General features: G+C 34.1%; 1 protein-coding gene across 4 annotated transcripts in view; it reads right to left on the minus strand.

Annotated features, from left to right (window-relative positions):
- Window positions 1-3,659: 3,659 nt before the first annotated feature.
- The window catches only part of LOC105321183 (disintegrin and metalloproteinase domain-containing protein 12), a 31,906-nt gene continuing 19,028 nt past the window's right edge, over window positions 3,660-16,537 (minus strand). Inside the window, exons 11-22 of one of the 4 annotated variants that reach the window (XM_020064448.3) lie at window positions 15,028-15,118; window positions 13,914-14,050; window positions 13,228-13,399; window positions 12,043-12,138; window positions 11,626-11,757; window positions 11,184-11,359; window positions 10,633-10,837; window positions 10,384-10,458; window positions 10,036-10,144; window positions 7,261-7,278; window positions 6,332-6,470; window positions 3,660-6,215 (exon numbers count right to left, since the gene is read on the minus strand). In XM_020064448.3, coding sequence (XP_019920007.3) covers window positions 4,580-6,215; window positions 6,332-6,470; window positions 7,261-7,278; window positions 10,036-10,144; window positions 10,384-10,458; window positions 10,633-10,837; window positions 11,184-11,359; window positions 11,626-11,757; window positions 12,043-12,138; window positions 13,228-13,399; window positions 13,914-14,050; window positions 15,028-15,118 — 2,986 coding nt within the window. In that variant the 3' untranslated portion in view covers window positions 3,660-4,579. Of the gene's footprint in view, window positions 6,216-6,331; window positions 6,471-7,260; window positions 7,279-10,035; window positions 10,145-10,383; window positions 10,459-10,632; window positions 10,841-11,183; window positions 11,360-11,625; window positions 11,758-12,042; window positions 12,139-13,227; window positions 13,400-13,913; window positions 14,051-15,027; window positions 15,119-15,788; window positions 15,874-16,537 lie in introns of all 4 variants that reach the window. The other 3 variants (XM_020064447.3, XM_020064449.3, XM_011419415.3) reach the window with 3 other exon arrangements.

Below are 16,537 nucleotides of genomic sequence, written 5' to 3' on the forward strand. Positions count from 1 at the left end.
TACGATCGGGTTTAATAAATACCAAAACGAAATTGATATGAAAGGGTGTATAACGAGTCCAATGTAATTGGCATCTGGTCTAATCAGAGACATATATACATGTTCAACACTATTTACGTCTCTGATCTTATCTAACGTTTCAGGTCTTGTGCTTTATTATTATTTTCTTTAAAATATTCCAGATTCATGGAGATCAGTAAACAATTGAACATCGGTTCCATGGCTGTGGTGACATTTTGAAGGCATTTCTTTTTTTCAATTCAATAAAGTACATTTGGCCATTCAAATCAATATTATTAGTTATTTCAAGAATAAAAGTTATGTTTTAATAGAATATGAACCGATTATTAAAAACATACATCTGTAAAAGAGAGAGAGAGAGAGAGAGAGAGAGAGAGAGAGAGAGAGAGAGAGAGAGAGAGAGAGAGAGAGAGACTTACTTGGGACTTAACTTTGTTTATTTCATGACTGATAAACATGTTCTACAAATTATATTAATAATTTTTTGGAACGGATGTTAGTGTGACAGAGCCATTGATGTGAGAGAAAGCAGGAGTGCTCGTAAAATTCGAGTAAAAGTCAGAGTTAAAGACCACCATACCCACTGTCGGGTGAGTATGCGTTGAGTATCCATTGGGCTGGAGAGAGAGAGAGAGAGAGAGAGAGAGAGAGAGAGAGAGAGAGAGAGAGAGAGAGAGAGAGAGAGAGAGAGAGAGAGAGAGAGAGAGAGAGAGAGAGAACAAACATTCCGTTTGCAAAGTTACGACTTTGGCCATGTAATTTGAGAACAACGCGACTTTGAAAAAAAATATCATGAGAAATACTGGGATACTGTGAAAATGCTTTGGATAGCCGTTACCCAGGTTAGCAATATGACCCAAAGGCCCTTTAATTATTTGAACATGGTGCAGCCACGCTAAAGATGTGATTCTACTTTACGTTTAAAACGGCCCGTCATCTGCAGAAAATGAAATTACTCTGTTTATACCGGTATCTTGTAAAATTGACCAGAGTACAAACTAGTGCAAAATATAGATACTTTTTAATTTCCAAATTTCTAATTTTTGATCTAATCTAAAAGTATACAATAGGGTGAACTTTTATACAGAATCAAGCGCCTGTGTTACATCCTCTCTAGCAGTGTCTTATTTTATACTGTTCAGGTTTACTATGCATGTATCATTTTGTGATCGATTGAAACTTGGCTACATTGATTTTGAATCAGATTAGCATCATCTAACCGAGGAGATCGGTCATCATCTAACCGAGGAGATCGATCGTTCTTCTATACAACAAATACTAAATAGACGGTAAATAATAATAATACTTCTACATGTACTTACTTCATGCGCGGATCTAGGGGGGGGGGGGGTTAATCCCCCCGCTCCCTTTGAAAAATTCTCCAATTTATTAAACCACATTGTAAAATTATCGAAAAAGACCTGCCCTCCCCACCCTCCCTGAAAAAGATAAATTACTCTTAGGACCACCCCCTAAATAGAGATATGTAAATATAAACAATCGAATGTTTTTCTTTGGTGGTTCATACATGTAGGGTAATAAAAGGTGGCAATCTCTGCAGAAAAAATCCACACAACTCACGCGTGCAATGCTCGTTGTCTTCATAACCGCAAAAACCACGTAAGTACGCATGTTATTGTTTATATGAATTAACGGCATGTCCTTTATTACTTTTCCCCCGAAGTAATGAGTAGATTGTTGATTTTCTTATATAACTAATTACACTGTAAATCACTGCGCGTTTTCTTTTGGACATGTTACGGTAACTGTCTTCTTGATTCGATAGTAAAGTTTTGAGTTGTTCAAATTTAATGAGCTGGAAGCGTTGGCAGAAACGGTTTTATTTTTTTATATCTAAAGAACATAACTTTTTTTGACTTATACTAAGAATAAAATTAGGATGATATTCATTTATATAAATCGTCCCTTGCTTTTTCAGATTGCTAAATATTAAAAGTACACGTACAATCGACAGATTTCCACACTATCTAATCAAAATTACCCAAAAGAAGGGACAATTTAATGTTATATTCCGTAAAAATAACATATAACTGCACAGGATATAGATACATGCATGTACATACAGTAAATTTTGACTTAAAAAATCATCTAAGAAACAATTCTTAATTTTTTCAGTAATATTTATTCTTCATCAACATAATTCTATGCATTGTTAAAATTTAAACATAAGGAAAAAAATCAACAAAACATGTTTACTATTTCTTTGACAATTTCAAAGGTATATTGTAAAATACCTGATAATTAACAGAAATAAGAACATTGTCTGAATATTGCAAACTCAGAAATGTAAAATTTTCCAAGAAGTTCAACTTAAGCATTTCATAAATGAGTTTATCAGTGTATTGCAAGATAGGAGAATATGTTGTATGTTTCTATATTAATCAGATGGTAAAGCATCATATGGCAAAGGCTGTTTTAAATTTGCTAACAAAACTGTGATAATATAGGCAGAAATTCTCAAAATTCTTTACCAAACAAAACAAAAATAAAACCAAAAACAACAGAGAAAAAAAAATAAAAGAAAGCAAGAAAATCAAGACACAGAACACTGGAATGATAGACATTGACAAGTTTTGAATCCTTTATAAAAGATACACGTAAAATGAGCATCATCTGTGATGTTACATGTACAATGAATAATTTATGTCTTACAAACAAAGATAAAAGTTTCATTTGTGAACAATTTGTCAATTCATTGTCATAACTGAGACACTGAATGGCTTATAAATGTGATGTGTTTTGAGTATGTGTACCAATTTCAAATAAACAGTTGGAAAGAAAATGGGAGGAATTTTAATTATATGTGATTTCATCATGATTTCTTCAGCATCAATTTTCTGGGATTTCATAACTTGATCAAAAATTTTAAATGTACATTGAAATCAAAACCTGACAACAATTTGTTTGGCAAGTCTATTGTCCAAAATATTACAGATCTTTGAAATTAAGAATTGTAATATTTAAATGTATGAAAATTGATATCAACAAGTTTTTAATGAAACCTCAGCATTGACAATTTTACATGCCTGACAAATAAATAGATTCATGTAATCTGAATCAAGGCCATTAGGCGTGATATTGCTGCCAGCTAATTCTAATTTTGCTCTACGAGGTGCCAAACAAGATTCAACTAAAAGCATTTATCATACTGTGGTTTCATTAATTTTCAAGGGCATCAATTTCCGTGGATGAAGTGAAAATCACAGTTTCAAGGATACGTAAATTCGTGGCCAATGACCCTATCAATACAAAATGTTAATAAAAATTGCACTTCAATGAACATTTAATTTCGTGGATCAACTAAACAACGAAATCCACGAAAATTGGTATTCAACGAATATTGTTGAAACCACAGTATATACATGTATATTAAAAAAAGTAAGAATTGAATCAAGATAAATATCACCATTATCTTTAATATAAACCAATATGGCAAGAATATCATACACCCTATGTAAAAAAAATAATGATAAAAAAGTACAGTACATCTGCTCAAAAGTTTCAGTTGTTTTCTAGATCAACTCTTTATCTGTACGAAATAACCATATTGTCTATCATGTCAATGATAGACAAAATCGGGAAGTTTCTGAAACAAAAGGCACATGGTCACGTGGATGATCTCTCTCTCTCTCTCTCTCTCTCTCTCTCTCTCTCTCTCTCTCTCTCCACAGACACTCATAGAATGAGAATACCAGGTAATTATGTTGACTTCTCACAGATATATAACATAAAATCTCACAGCTAGGATATAATAATCTCTCAAAAAGGAATGGGTAAGAGTGATATAGGATAAAACTATTAAATCATATCACATTGAGTGCAAATACATATGTATATATAATAATAATTATATATTCAATATGGAGGGATACATAAATATAAATGTGTAATTCTATTCAATATTATCATTACATGTGTGAGTTTTATTAAATCAGTAACTTAAATACAAAAACAAAACAGAGAGGGAAGAAGGGGAGGGAAGCTAATATTTTTTTAATTTAAAAATTAAGACAAAGGTTTAAAGCAAAGCAAAAAAAAAAAATTGCATCTGACCAGCAGAGAAGATTGGCGTGAACTTTGTGTCTTCAAAATCCTGTCATTTTTATCAGTGAGGTATTTATTGCAAATTGGTTTAAAGCACCTGTGTAATGAAAAAAAAATCAAATTCCATTAAAAAAAAAATGAGTATTGTTTGGAAAGTAAATACATTTACTTAATAATAATGGGCAAAAATATGAGCATCTTGTACAAAGTCCATAAGTGTTTTTAAAAGCATTTAAAAAAAAAAAATAATTCATATGTCTGAATTCATGAGTATATCACTTAATATTAAAGTTTCTATTGATCTCTAACTTTATAGTAAATGTACTAATAAAAATATGCAAACTACACAAATATTTTCTTGAATATCTGCCTACTTTCTATAAACATATTCTAACATTAACTATGTATGGTACATGTATATAAAATATTTATATACATGTTAATGGCACCCTATCACTTCTAACTTTTTATCACAAAATGATCTCTCGATTTTTCAAACATTTACACTCCTGAACTTTGAACCAGATCCAGGCTTTGGTGAGGGCTTGGGTCTTGTTTCACCGGTCACAGGGGGAGATTTAATTCCTGCCTGTCCAAGAGAATTATCAGAACCAAACATTGATTTCTTGCCAACGTCCATGGAATCAAACATTGCTTTTATATGGGATACGCCTGGTGCTTCTTGCACCTTTTCAAAAGAGTCTGTTTTCTCTAGGGATGAGCTTGCCTGTGCTGGCTTCTTTGGTAGCTTCTTTCCTGGTTTAGGTGGTGATCTGGATGGTTTCACTTTCCTGCCATTGGAATCCGGTTGATCCGTAACATAACCTGCGGATTTCACTTTAGGTAACAGGGGCTTTCCAGAAGCTCCTTCCTTTGAATTGCCTCCAAATTTAGGAATGGGATTTCTATTTTTAGCTAATGGAAAATTCACATCATCTGAAGCAGAAGAGTTACTTGATCCAGACTCAAATCTATTTGGTGGTCCAGACCTTTTCTCTGGTTGACCTGCTGATTTAAGATAACTTTCATAGCTGGGAGGTGGCCTTTGGGGGGATGTTCTGGGAGGCTCCTCTGCAGCTCTTTGGTTTTGGTCCCCAAGGAATGCTAATTTTTGAGCCTGCAGTGGCATAGATTTTGGTCTGGAGGGTGAATGACTACTGCTGCTACTACTAGAACTGTTGCGGTTCACATGAGCTGGAACAGGTGGAACCAACTGACCATCTTTGATCTCATGCACAAAAGCTTGAGATCGTCTGTCTGTTGTGCTAATAAGCACAGGGTTAGAAATTTCACGTGTGACACGTTCTTTGCGCATTGCAACTCCACTTCCAGAAGAATTGGAATCTTGCCTCGTTACGGAGGGACTAGAATTAGAAGAATTAGAGTTTTGTCTCACAGCAGGTTTCAATGCAGTAGCTGGAGAAGAAGGTTTAAGAGCAACATTAGGTGCTGAGGGTTTCAGTGCAGCCGATGGGGCTGAGGGCTTTAGTGCAGCAGACGATGAAGTTGGTTTAAGTGCTGCAGCAGATGCATTTGGTTTTAGAGCAGCAGAAGGTGCTGATGGTTTAAGGGCTGCTGCAGGTGCGGAAGGTTTTAATGCCGATTTTGGCAGCTTGCCAATAGGCTGTGTTCCTGGTTTGACTATGGGTTTGGGTGTAGAAGTAAATGAAGGTGGTTTAACTGGTTCTGTTGGTTTGCTCTCCTCACTTCTGGACAGTTTTCTTGAAAATTTGGAGAAGAGTGATTTAGATTCTTTTGTTTCAGATGGCACAGGATTAAGTTTCACTTCTTGAAATGAAGACTCCTGCTGTCTGGTCTGATTGGGGGGCATTTTAACAGCAACATTTTGATAGGTTGCAGAACTTGACTCCTGTTTCTCCTTTTTCTTGAAGAACTTTGGGGGATCTGGCCTGTGAGCAGGGGTCTTGGATTTAGACTGGGGCTTTAGAGCCACTTTCTCTGGACTGGTTTCATTTTTGATGGTTCTATTTTGGTTTTGGCTAGCAGTTGTGCTTTGAAACACAGGTGTTGATATATCTCTCTGTGTGTTTGGAGTTCTCGTTTGAGCAGCTGTTCCTCCCGAGGTATTTCTTGGACGTTTCCATGATGATAATGAAAAACATGGAACCCTGAAAGATGCAAAAAAACAAACTTATTTAAATTCAGTGAATCAAAATTTTACAATAGTAAATTATGCATTGCATTTATTTCTTGACATATGAATGTTCATTGATATGTAAATGACCTGTATTTCAAGCCTCCCGGGTGATTGATCCACCATTTTTTGAGAGACTCTCTGTAGAAGAAGGCCAAGAAAGCAAGACAGCCAAACACAATGATCATCGCAAACGTCACCAGCAAGCCAATCAGGAGGTCGTTATTGTCTGAAAAATTCAATGTTTTTATATCAGTACTGTATACCCTGACTCTTTTAAATAATTCAAGTTGACATAAAGGTATAAACAATCTATACAGTATTACACTGTGTATATCTTGTCCCTCATTATTCCTGCATCACTTTTTGATGATCTTATAGACAACACACATATCAATCACTGAAAAACAATTGGAATCAATATAAAAAGGTTAAACGACTTTTCCCTTCTCTTAACTTGTAGATATTGTCAAGAAAGAAAAATTCCCAATGGAAATTTAAAAAAATGGAGATTTATTACGAAAATAATAGAAACTTTTCAGGAAACCTAGCACAATTTTTCAACATTATAATCCAGGAATTTTTAATTCATTTACAATGCAAAAACCAAAAAGACTTTATGTCAGCCATGTCCTTAAATTTGAAAAAATATATGAGAAATTTTGTTGCAGAAATTTTGTGATTTTTTCATTTCATTGAAAATACTCTGCAAAAAAGTGATGCAAAAACATCTCAGGACGGAGTATAAATTACAGCATGTTTCAATATCAAACATTTACTAGTGATCGAAACAAAACATTAAGCTGATCGAACAACGAGGGGAAAACCCAGTGTACTAAAAGCATGTACCACCATCAAAAAAGCAAAAAAAATAACTTTGTATGTGAAACAAATGTTGCAAATTTGATGGAAACTGTTTGCTCAGTTATATAGTATATTAGCAGAGAGCAAATTATTATACGTGTACTTTATAAAAGCAAACTGATAAAAATACACAATGTTAATTATCTCAAACTTACGAATCCATTTCACATCCACTTTGTTGTATTAGTGAATAAAAGAAAAATTGAATTCAGATTAACAAGTTCCAAATCTTAACACAAGCAATATCAAAGACACAAGAAGAAAAACCACTTGGTGAAAGTTATTATGTAAGGGTGCATAGAATTAAAGAGATAGGATTAAAATCTGTTTCAAAGCTCTGTTTCACAAGCCAAGATTAGGCCATGACTAAAAGCTTCAAGAAAGGTTTGTCACTATTCTTCTAATTTGCTAAATCAAAGAATGCTAGAATGTTTGAATTTTCAACTAACCTTTATTTTTTAGTTTCCATATTTATGAATATTAACAATAATTTATTTTGAAAAAATTAAACTGATCTTGAATGAATTTATTACATTTTTGCAACCTAGGAGAGCAAAATTGTATAAAAAGATATTTTCAGAAATTCTCTTTTGCTTAAGATTGGCAGTCTAAAAAATATTAGAAGGGATCGAAGACTCAGCCCAATTTCATACTGAGAATGAGTTCTGCTTATTAATAATACATATTCTTCAATACATGTAGAGTCTTTTGAAAAAAAAATAAGATCAAAATATATAAGGAGAAATCTGTCTATTTTTTTCTGTTTTGTTTTTTTTTCTTATTTAAAGATAATGTGTGTTCAAAATGCTTAAGAAGTTTGTAATTTAAGAAATCATATTTCAAAACCCCCTGAAAAACAATGTCATAACTAGAACAGTCTAGTACCTATACATGTATTGTCACCATATCTGTTAAATTTGTAAAGATATACAATTTAAAAAAAAAAGAGCTACAGGATAATTTTCCCTAGTAATTAAATAAATGAACCTTGATTTCTAAAGCACAGCTTTTTTTTATTTTTTAATTTATTTTTTTCCTTTTAAAATACAAAATCACAAGAAAGAGACTAGAAATTGGCAACACAATGGCAAAGATGATTGCCACATAGAGAGAATTATTGGTGCTAGCAGATAAACTTAGACAATCTATATCACAAGCAACATTGTCCACTGAAGACACAGTTGTTCTCCCAGATGAGTCTGTAAAGAAACATGCAAATTCACAGTGTATGTGCCGATCAATTATGTGATATTATCATATTAACATTATTGTAGAAAATAATCCTTAATAATTGATGTATTTCATTATTATATAGACAACTACTTTTCTCAATGTAAATGACAATATAATACAATATACCGTCAAACTTGGTTATCTCAGACTTGATGGGACTGTTATAAAACCTCAAGATATTCGAGTATTCGAAATATATACGGGGTAAAATTGTTAAAAGATAAGCGGTTGGGACTTACAAATCACTTTGATATATCCACTGTATTCGAGATAACAAGGTTCAACTGTAATTATTTTGGTATTGGAATATTTTGGCAAATATCATTTGAAAATAAATAGTTTGTAATAAAAGCTCCTTATATCTTGGTGGATTTTTTCTTCAAACATTAGAAAATAAAACTATGAGAATGTTTCATTTGTTTGAATTATCTGACCCCAAAAAGGTAAACCTTACAGCACCCTCACAATACTCAAAATACATATGTTAATATTTGCATTGTATTCTGGAAATCTGTGTTTAAAATGCTGATAATGAGGAAAACAAGGGGTATAAGGATGCAAACTGGATTTTTAGAAATCAATTTAATAAGTTGTGTGTTATTAAATTAATTAGGTTATCATTGCAAGTTCAATGCTCACATTAGGAGGACAATTAACAGACATGATTATCATTAATCTCTGAAACACTTAGTTTATCTAAATAATAACTACCCATAAAACAAATAAGATGATTTTTTGAACCATTTATATAAGTTTAATATGTTAATTATTTAATCTGGTTGGTGGAATGTAGACAATTACTGCATCCTAAAAGATACACCATACAAATAGTAATTAGTTGATTTATATTTGCATAAAAAAATCATTAATATCTCGATTTTGAATACTAGTACGTTAAAGAGTACCCTGCAATTGATAAACAGTAATTTTTCGAAGCATTACATTCCTTGCTTTAATGCTATCAAACTCTAGCTCTTTCTTTTGGCAATACATGTATCTTTGGGCAATATGGCCAACTCCTTCTTTTAGTTACTGAATGACTTTGACTAGCTTATCTGTGGTTTTGGTCACCAGGCAATACACCTATAAATCTGTCCCCTTGATATTTACCATTACTAGTCCATTAGTGGTTCTACACTTGATTGTTACCACAGCTTTGTTTATCATTTACAGCATGTTAACAACATGTAGATTAATCAAGTGTTAATCTATGCCTTGATTAACAGGTTAGTAAATGGGATTAATAACAAATTATAAAATTCACTTTCCAGTTTCCCTAAAAAATAGTTCCTGGCAAATAGTTTCTTATACACTTGACCTTTCGTTTAAACCTACCTTTCTATTTCATCTGACCTTTCTAATCACCTGACCTTTTAATTACACCTGACTTTTTGATTACACCGAACCTTTCTTATACACCTGACTTTTTATTACATCAAATCTTTCTATTACAACTGAACTTTCTATTACAACTGAACTTTCTATTACATTTGACCTTTCTATTACATCTGACCTTTCTATTACAGTTGACTTTTCTATTATACTTGACCTTTCTATTACATTTGACCTTTCTATTACATCTGACCTTTCTATTACAGTTGACTTTTCTATTATACTTGACCTTTCTATTACATTTGACCTTTCTATTACATTTGACCTCTCTATTACACTTGACCTTTCTATTACACTAGACCTACCTTTAATTTTGATTGGTCCACTGTGTATACTTCCTCCATACCCGGGCTCATTACAGAAAGGAGGACCAAACCCTTCATTACAGTGGCACTGACCGATACTATTACACACCTGTAAATGATGACAAAGGTTTAGAATGGTCAATCTCAAAACTGCAGAAAGAAATCAATGAGAATATACCGATAAACTTAAGCAGTGAAATATTTTTCATCAACATCATTGATAGGAATAGGTAATTTTCATGGAATCTTGTAATGGACCGATTTGCTTTATATCTATGAACAGAAGCATCCCTACACCAAATAGTAGAAAATTGATCAGCTAAATAGCATGAACAAAAACTGAAATACCCCATTATTGTTGCAGTCTGGGCACTCTTTTGTTGGAATTCTGGCTAAAGATGTGCATGAATGGTTGTAACATATCTGTAAAACACGAAAATTATGCTTGAACTAATTTCTAAAATGTTTTTTGACATTTCACGGTAAAATTTATAAGAAAAACATTGCTGGTTTAACCCCACAGCTTGCAACAGTTTGCAGTGAACTGAAGAGAGCAGAAAATACACATGCCCAACTAATATGCAGAGAAAGGCTTACCTTTTCATGCCCACACTTGGCCCCATCAGGGACCTGGCCCGGGTCAGGCATGTTAAGCCCAACATCTAGCGTGGCTGATCGACAGATGTAGGTCTTTGACCCCTTGGTCAGGAAGGAGGCCGGCAGGGCAACACTCAGGGTTTCCCTCCAAAACATGAGCTTCTCATTCAGATGAACACAGTGAAGTAGTCCACACATGACATCACTGCTAGCAAAGAGTGAGAGATAAGTTCTGAATGACCCATTGTCATTAAATATCATATACCAGTACATGTATTGCTGTTAAACACATGAACCATAAATGTAATTTTGAATATATAGGTAAAAAAAATTGCAAAAATAATTCTTTATAACAACTTATATCTAAATTTAATGATAAAATACAAGAAAGCTAAAACACAGGAAAATGGACCTACTGGTTATCTTAAAAAAAGTAACTTACAAAAGGGAAAAAACAGAAATGAATAACATAATCCCCTTTTGTTACAGGTCAAGTCCCACATTGATTTAGATATCTAATATGTGAAATATACTGTTAAAAAGGTGCTTACTCTTTGTCACACCGAGTGTATCGCCGAGTGGGTAAATTGTACCCACAATTCCCTGTACTGGACCCATTTACATTGAGGTGCTGGAAACAGATGGGGTCAGACACTCTCCCCGTTGGCCCCCAGAGAAGGCGGCATTGTCCTGTGTGGGTCTTACATTTCCCATTCAAGCAATATGACTGCAAAGAATTTTTAAGTTTAGAGTTGAAAAAAAAGCCGATCTTTGAATATACTTTTGTGTAGATACAGGTAGAGATTAAAATACACACATACACATGAGACACACGCTTCAACATCTAAATACAAAAAGTCTTCCATCAAACTGCTGAAGACTTATGATGCAATATCATTAATCCTCATACACCCTCTTTCCTTTACCTAAAGATCTGTTCCGCCCAATCCCCACATTGGAATTGTTCCGCCCATTTTCCCCTGAAGTACCCACCTGGCCATTCCCGCACTCTATTCCATTTTTCCTGTACACGTCTGCTGGGCAGTACTCTGACTCTCCGTTACAGAACTCTGGGAGATCACATTCCTCGTAAGATCCTCGACACAGAGTGGCTCGCGGCTTAAGCTGAATAAAGGACAGGGAAACTTTTATTATTTTCATTTAAATACAGTGGACTTAAGAACTTGGAGATATGAAACTAGAAGTTTAACTATAATCAAAAATAATAAATTCATGTTAACCTCCAAAGAAAAAAGGTTTTTTTTAATGGAAGGAAAAGTGCAATGCTTCTGTGGCTTCTCAAAACTGCTGAATGTACTGTAAATCTCATTCCTTTAAATCAGAATGTGAAAGCTATAGCACTTTCATTGAGACTACAATGGAGAATGATTATATCCGTGGCCCACTTACCACACAGGCCTGGGTGTCGCAGCACTTCCCCGTGGCACACACTGCCCCTGTGGTCAGTCTACAGGTTCTTGCATCACAACACCTTGTTTTACAGTCCTGGTACCGAAAAATAACAAATGGTTTTATCCAATAGATGCAGAAAAAAAAAATTTCACAGAAATAAATTCCATCCATAATATAGGTGTGTACTGTATACAGGTAGGTGTGAACTGTATACAGGGAAGTGTGTACTGTACACAGGTAGGTGTGTACTGTATACAGGTAGGTGTGTATTGTACACAGTACACAGGTAAGGGTGTACTTTACACAGATAGGTGTGTATTGTACACAGTATACAGGTAGGTGTGTACTGTATACAGGTAGGTGTGGACTGTATACAGGTAGGTGTGTACTATATACAGGTAGGTGTGTATTGTACACAGTACACAGGTAAGTATGTACTGTATACAGGTAGGTGTGTATTGAACACAGTACACAGGTAGGCATGTACTGTACAGAAGTAGGTATGTACTGTATACAGGTAGGTGTGTATTGTATACAGGTGGGTATGTACTGTACACAGGTAGGTATGTACTATATACAGGTAGGTATGTACTGTACACAGGTAGGTGTGCACTGTATACAGGTAGGTATGTACTGTATACAGGTAGGTATGTACTGTATACAGGTAGGTTTGACTGTACACAGGTAGGTGTGTATTGTACACAGGTAGGTGCACACTGTATACAGGTAGGTATGTACTGTATACAGGTAGGTGTGTACTGTATACAGGTAGGTGTGTCTTGTATACAGGTAGGTGTGCACTGTATACAGGTAGGTGTGTTCTGTATACAGGTAGGTATGTACTGTATACAGGTAGGTGTGTACTGTATACAGGTAGGTATGTACTGTATACAGGTAGGTATGTACTGTATACAGGTAGGTATGTACTGTATACAGGTAGGTGTGTACTGTATACAGGTAGGTGTGTACTGTACACAGGTAGGTGTGTACTGTATACAGGTATGTGTGTACTGTATACAGGTAGGTGTGTACTGTATACAGGTAGGTGTGTACTGTATACAGGTAGGTGTGTACTGTATACAGGTAGGTATGTACTGTATACAGGTAGGTTTGACTGTACACAGGTAGGTATGTACTGTAGACAGGTAGGTGTGTACTGTATACAGGTAGGTATGTACTCACCTCTGGCAGCCCACAGTCACACTCCTCCCCTATCTCCACAAACCCGTTCCCACAGACCGGACCATCGTACAACTTCTCTGGTTTGTTTCGTAGACAGTAATCCATCCCTATCTCAAAGTTCTCAGCCAACGATATCTTTGAACATGTTGACCATTTTGTGGGAGGGGCAATGCTGAAATAATGTCAATTATTCATTTCATTTTTTTTTACCGGTATATACAAGTGTATATTTAATATTCTATATATTCTGACCTCACAAATACTTCTTGAATACAAAATGAAACTCTTAAATTTATGATAAATCAAAGATATTTCCTTTCCATTAAATAAATGTACCCGACAGTGCTTTTCTCAGAATTATTCTACGTACAATTGTTACAGAAGTAAACAACCCTGATACAGATATTTCTAATTTAAAACATTCTGTTAGGTTCTGGCAGTACTGTAGATTCTTTATTTTTACTCAAGTACTTAATTCTGCGATTCAACAGTTTTGCATGAAATCACGAGAATATAAAATCATGAATGCCAAACTTTTTTTTTTTATCAAAGTTTCATTACAGTTTACATCTGTCCAAAAAATCAAAGCGAGATTTTAAAATCCACGAGATGTTCTTCTATCTATTTTACCTGGATATTAATTCCTCGCATTTAATTAGGAATGCACAGTATTTGTTATGACTTACCCGCCCTGAGTGGGTGCCATGATACACTTGTCGTCTGGACACTGACAGTAGGAGTAGTTGTCATGGGCCATCCCCAGGTTGTGTCCCAGCTCGTGCGCCACTGTGGTGGCTACCTGAATCAGCTGGTTCCTGGAATCCTGTCCCAGAGAGAAAACGGTCAACATCAGATACAGACAACAGTGGTACATTTATGCTTACACTGCAGTATTGGTACTTGCTTTAACAGATCATTAAAATGATGGCAAACTTGTACATACAAATTCAAATTATTCATCTTGCATAATATCAAGTATTAAATAAAAAAAAAAAAATATATATATATATATATATATAAATAAAAAATGGTTAATCTTATAATATACTTTTAGACCAAACCATGAAGAAAAGAAGTTAAATTTGGCTTGTAGTTTCAGATCTAAGAAAATATTTTCACATCTAAATTGCAAATATCTGTTTATCATCTTTTTCAAAACAATGATATCAAAACAAAATATGCAGATATATTAAATGCTTTCAATATTTTATGGCAGTAAATCTGTGATTGTTTAACACACTATATATGTGTATATGCATGTACTATAATTGATAACAAATAGGCACACAAAAATGCATTCCTAAATCTGAACAGATTTAGCCTTGGCTTACTGTACAATATAACATACTTACAGACTTTTGATAACATGCGTCTAAGATTAAATACAGTATAATCATGCCTTGAAAATGATGCCAGTAAATGCATTGCCAAGTGCAATTAGCAATAGGCAAATCCACTGCAAAATTCATCAAACATTTCATGCCATTTCTTTTCAATTAGAATATCTTATTAAAGTTCATATGTAAAATATCCACCAATCATTCATGCAGATTCATCAGTGTATATATTCGAATCATACATGCATTGATATATCATATAACTTTGCATGATCAAGTAAATGCAATGTTGATATTAACACAGATTTCTCCAAGTTTTGGGATGAAAATATAAAAAGTGAAGTTATGTCTAATATGACAGGTTTTAATTTTCTAGAACATGCTAGCTGAAATTTAAAATTTTTGGATTGTCGAAGAGGAGATTAGTGTGGATAGTTTTGAATCGTGTAAAACAAATTACTACCGGCTCGGACGAAACACCACCAGAGGAACTAAACGTACAGATGGTATTTACATAAGCTTTTCCCAAAACGTTATTGTTAAACTGCTGGCCACTACAACAAAATAATTGGTTGCATTGTTAGTTTACAACACTCAACACCATTTACTACAGACAAGACAACATGGTTTACAAAGACGACCATTTCCTTGGTTAATTTATTACTGTATACAGGGAAATATTTGCCCCCGTTTTATTTTTGCCCCTTTTACCCTCGTTGTCAGTGGGCAAATTTAAGACTGGACAAATTTCAATGTCTTAAATTATATCTCTGTAAACACAACTTTGTCTAGGCGAATTCAAGATGGGGCAAAACCATTTGCAAGTAAAGAAGTGCGAAAATAACACATGGTGAAAATAACCCTGTTTACAGTATTCGTAATCTCAAAGTTTATCTTAATGTCTCAAAACATTAGAAATTCAAAATCTGATTAGATATAAATGATTTTGCCTGTAAATTTAGTCAAAAGCAAAGCTCTCAAACCTTACTTCTTAAGCTAGTGTATTGTGATATAATAAATATAATATGTGTTTGCAGGTACATTGAACTACATGTACTAATTTAAAATTAAGATTTCAATACAAAAAATACCATACAATAACAGTAAGGCAACAGATAGATTTCATTTCCTTAAATTGAGTTACTATAATATTTGGGAAATAATGGTCATCTTGTTAAACCTCATTGTCTTGCCGTCAACAAATAAAAGTGCCTCTCTGATTACCATGGAAACGCCTGCGGAATACTGATGGGTGCAGATAGATGCTTTGATGGCCTTTCCCACCACGCCATCACGAAAGGTCATGCCACTGAAATATACATACATTTACACTGCTAGCAAACAACTGCAGTTTGTATATTCACAATTACCAGGACATCTATGATGAAAAACAAACTTGAGGACACATTAAGTGTCAGTCCTTACTAGCTTATGTTATAGGGTTTTTTGGGTTGTATTTGAAAATAGAATTTTTTGGGGAGGTGCAGGATACCTGATAATCATCTCTCACCTGAGCGAAAACCATTACCTATAAGCAGCTACTGGTAAAAGCATTATACATATATTTGAACTTTTAGTGATTTTAGGCCAATGCAGTGAACTGGTTGCTCAAGCCTAATATCAAGACACTCTTTCATTTCAAATTACATGTATGAACTTTCTGATTAAAATCAGATCCTTGGATCCGCTTCAAAATATTGCTACTTTGTGTAGTAGAGATCTATGTGAGCTGAGATACCAAGATCTGAGGTCTGCTGTAGCTATTGTCAGAATTCAAAAAGTCTTTCCTTAACAAAGCAAGTGTCTTAATCACTGAGCTATTGCAGCAGCCCTAAATAGAGCATTATGTACTCTTCTACTTTATAGGCATAATCCATAATTATCATTTTAGAATGATTTTTCTACACTTTGCAAGACTAACTGTTATGATAATCTAAATTTTAGTTCTTTGGACAAATATACTACATATCTAT

Source organism: Magallana gigas, chromosome 8 (assembly GCF_963853765.1).
Source record: "Magallana gigas chromosome 8, xbMagGiga1.1, whole genome shotgun sequence".
Taxonomy (NCBI): domain Eukaryota; kingdom Metazoa; phylum Mollusca; class Bivalvia; order Ostreida; family Ostreidae; genus Magallana; species Magallana gigas.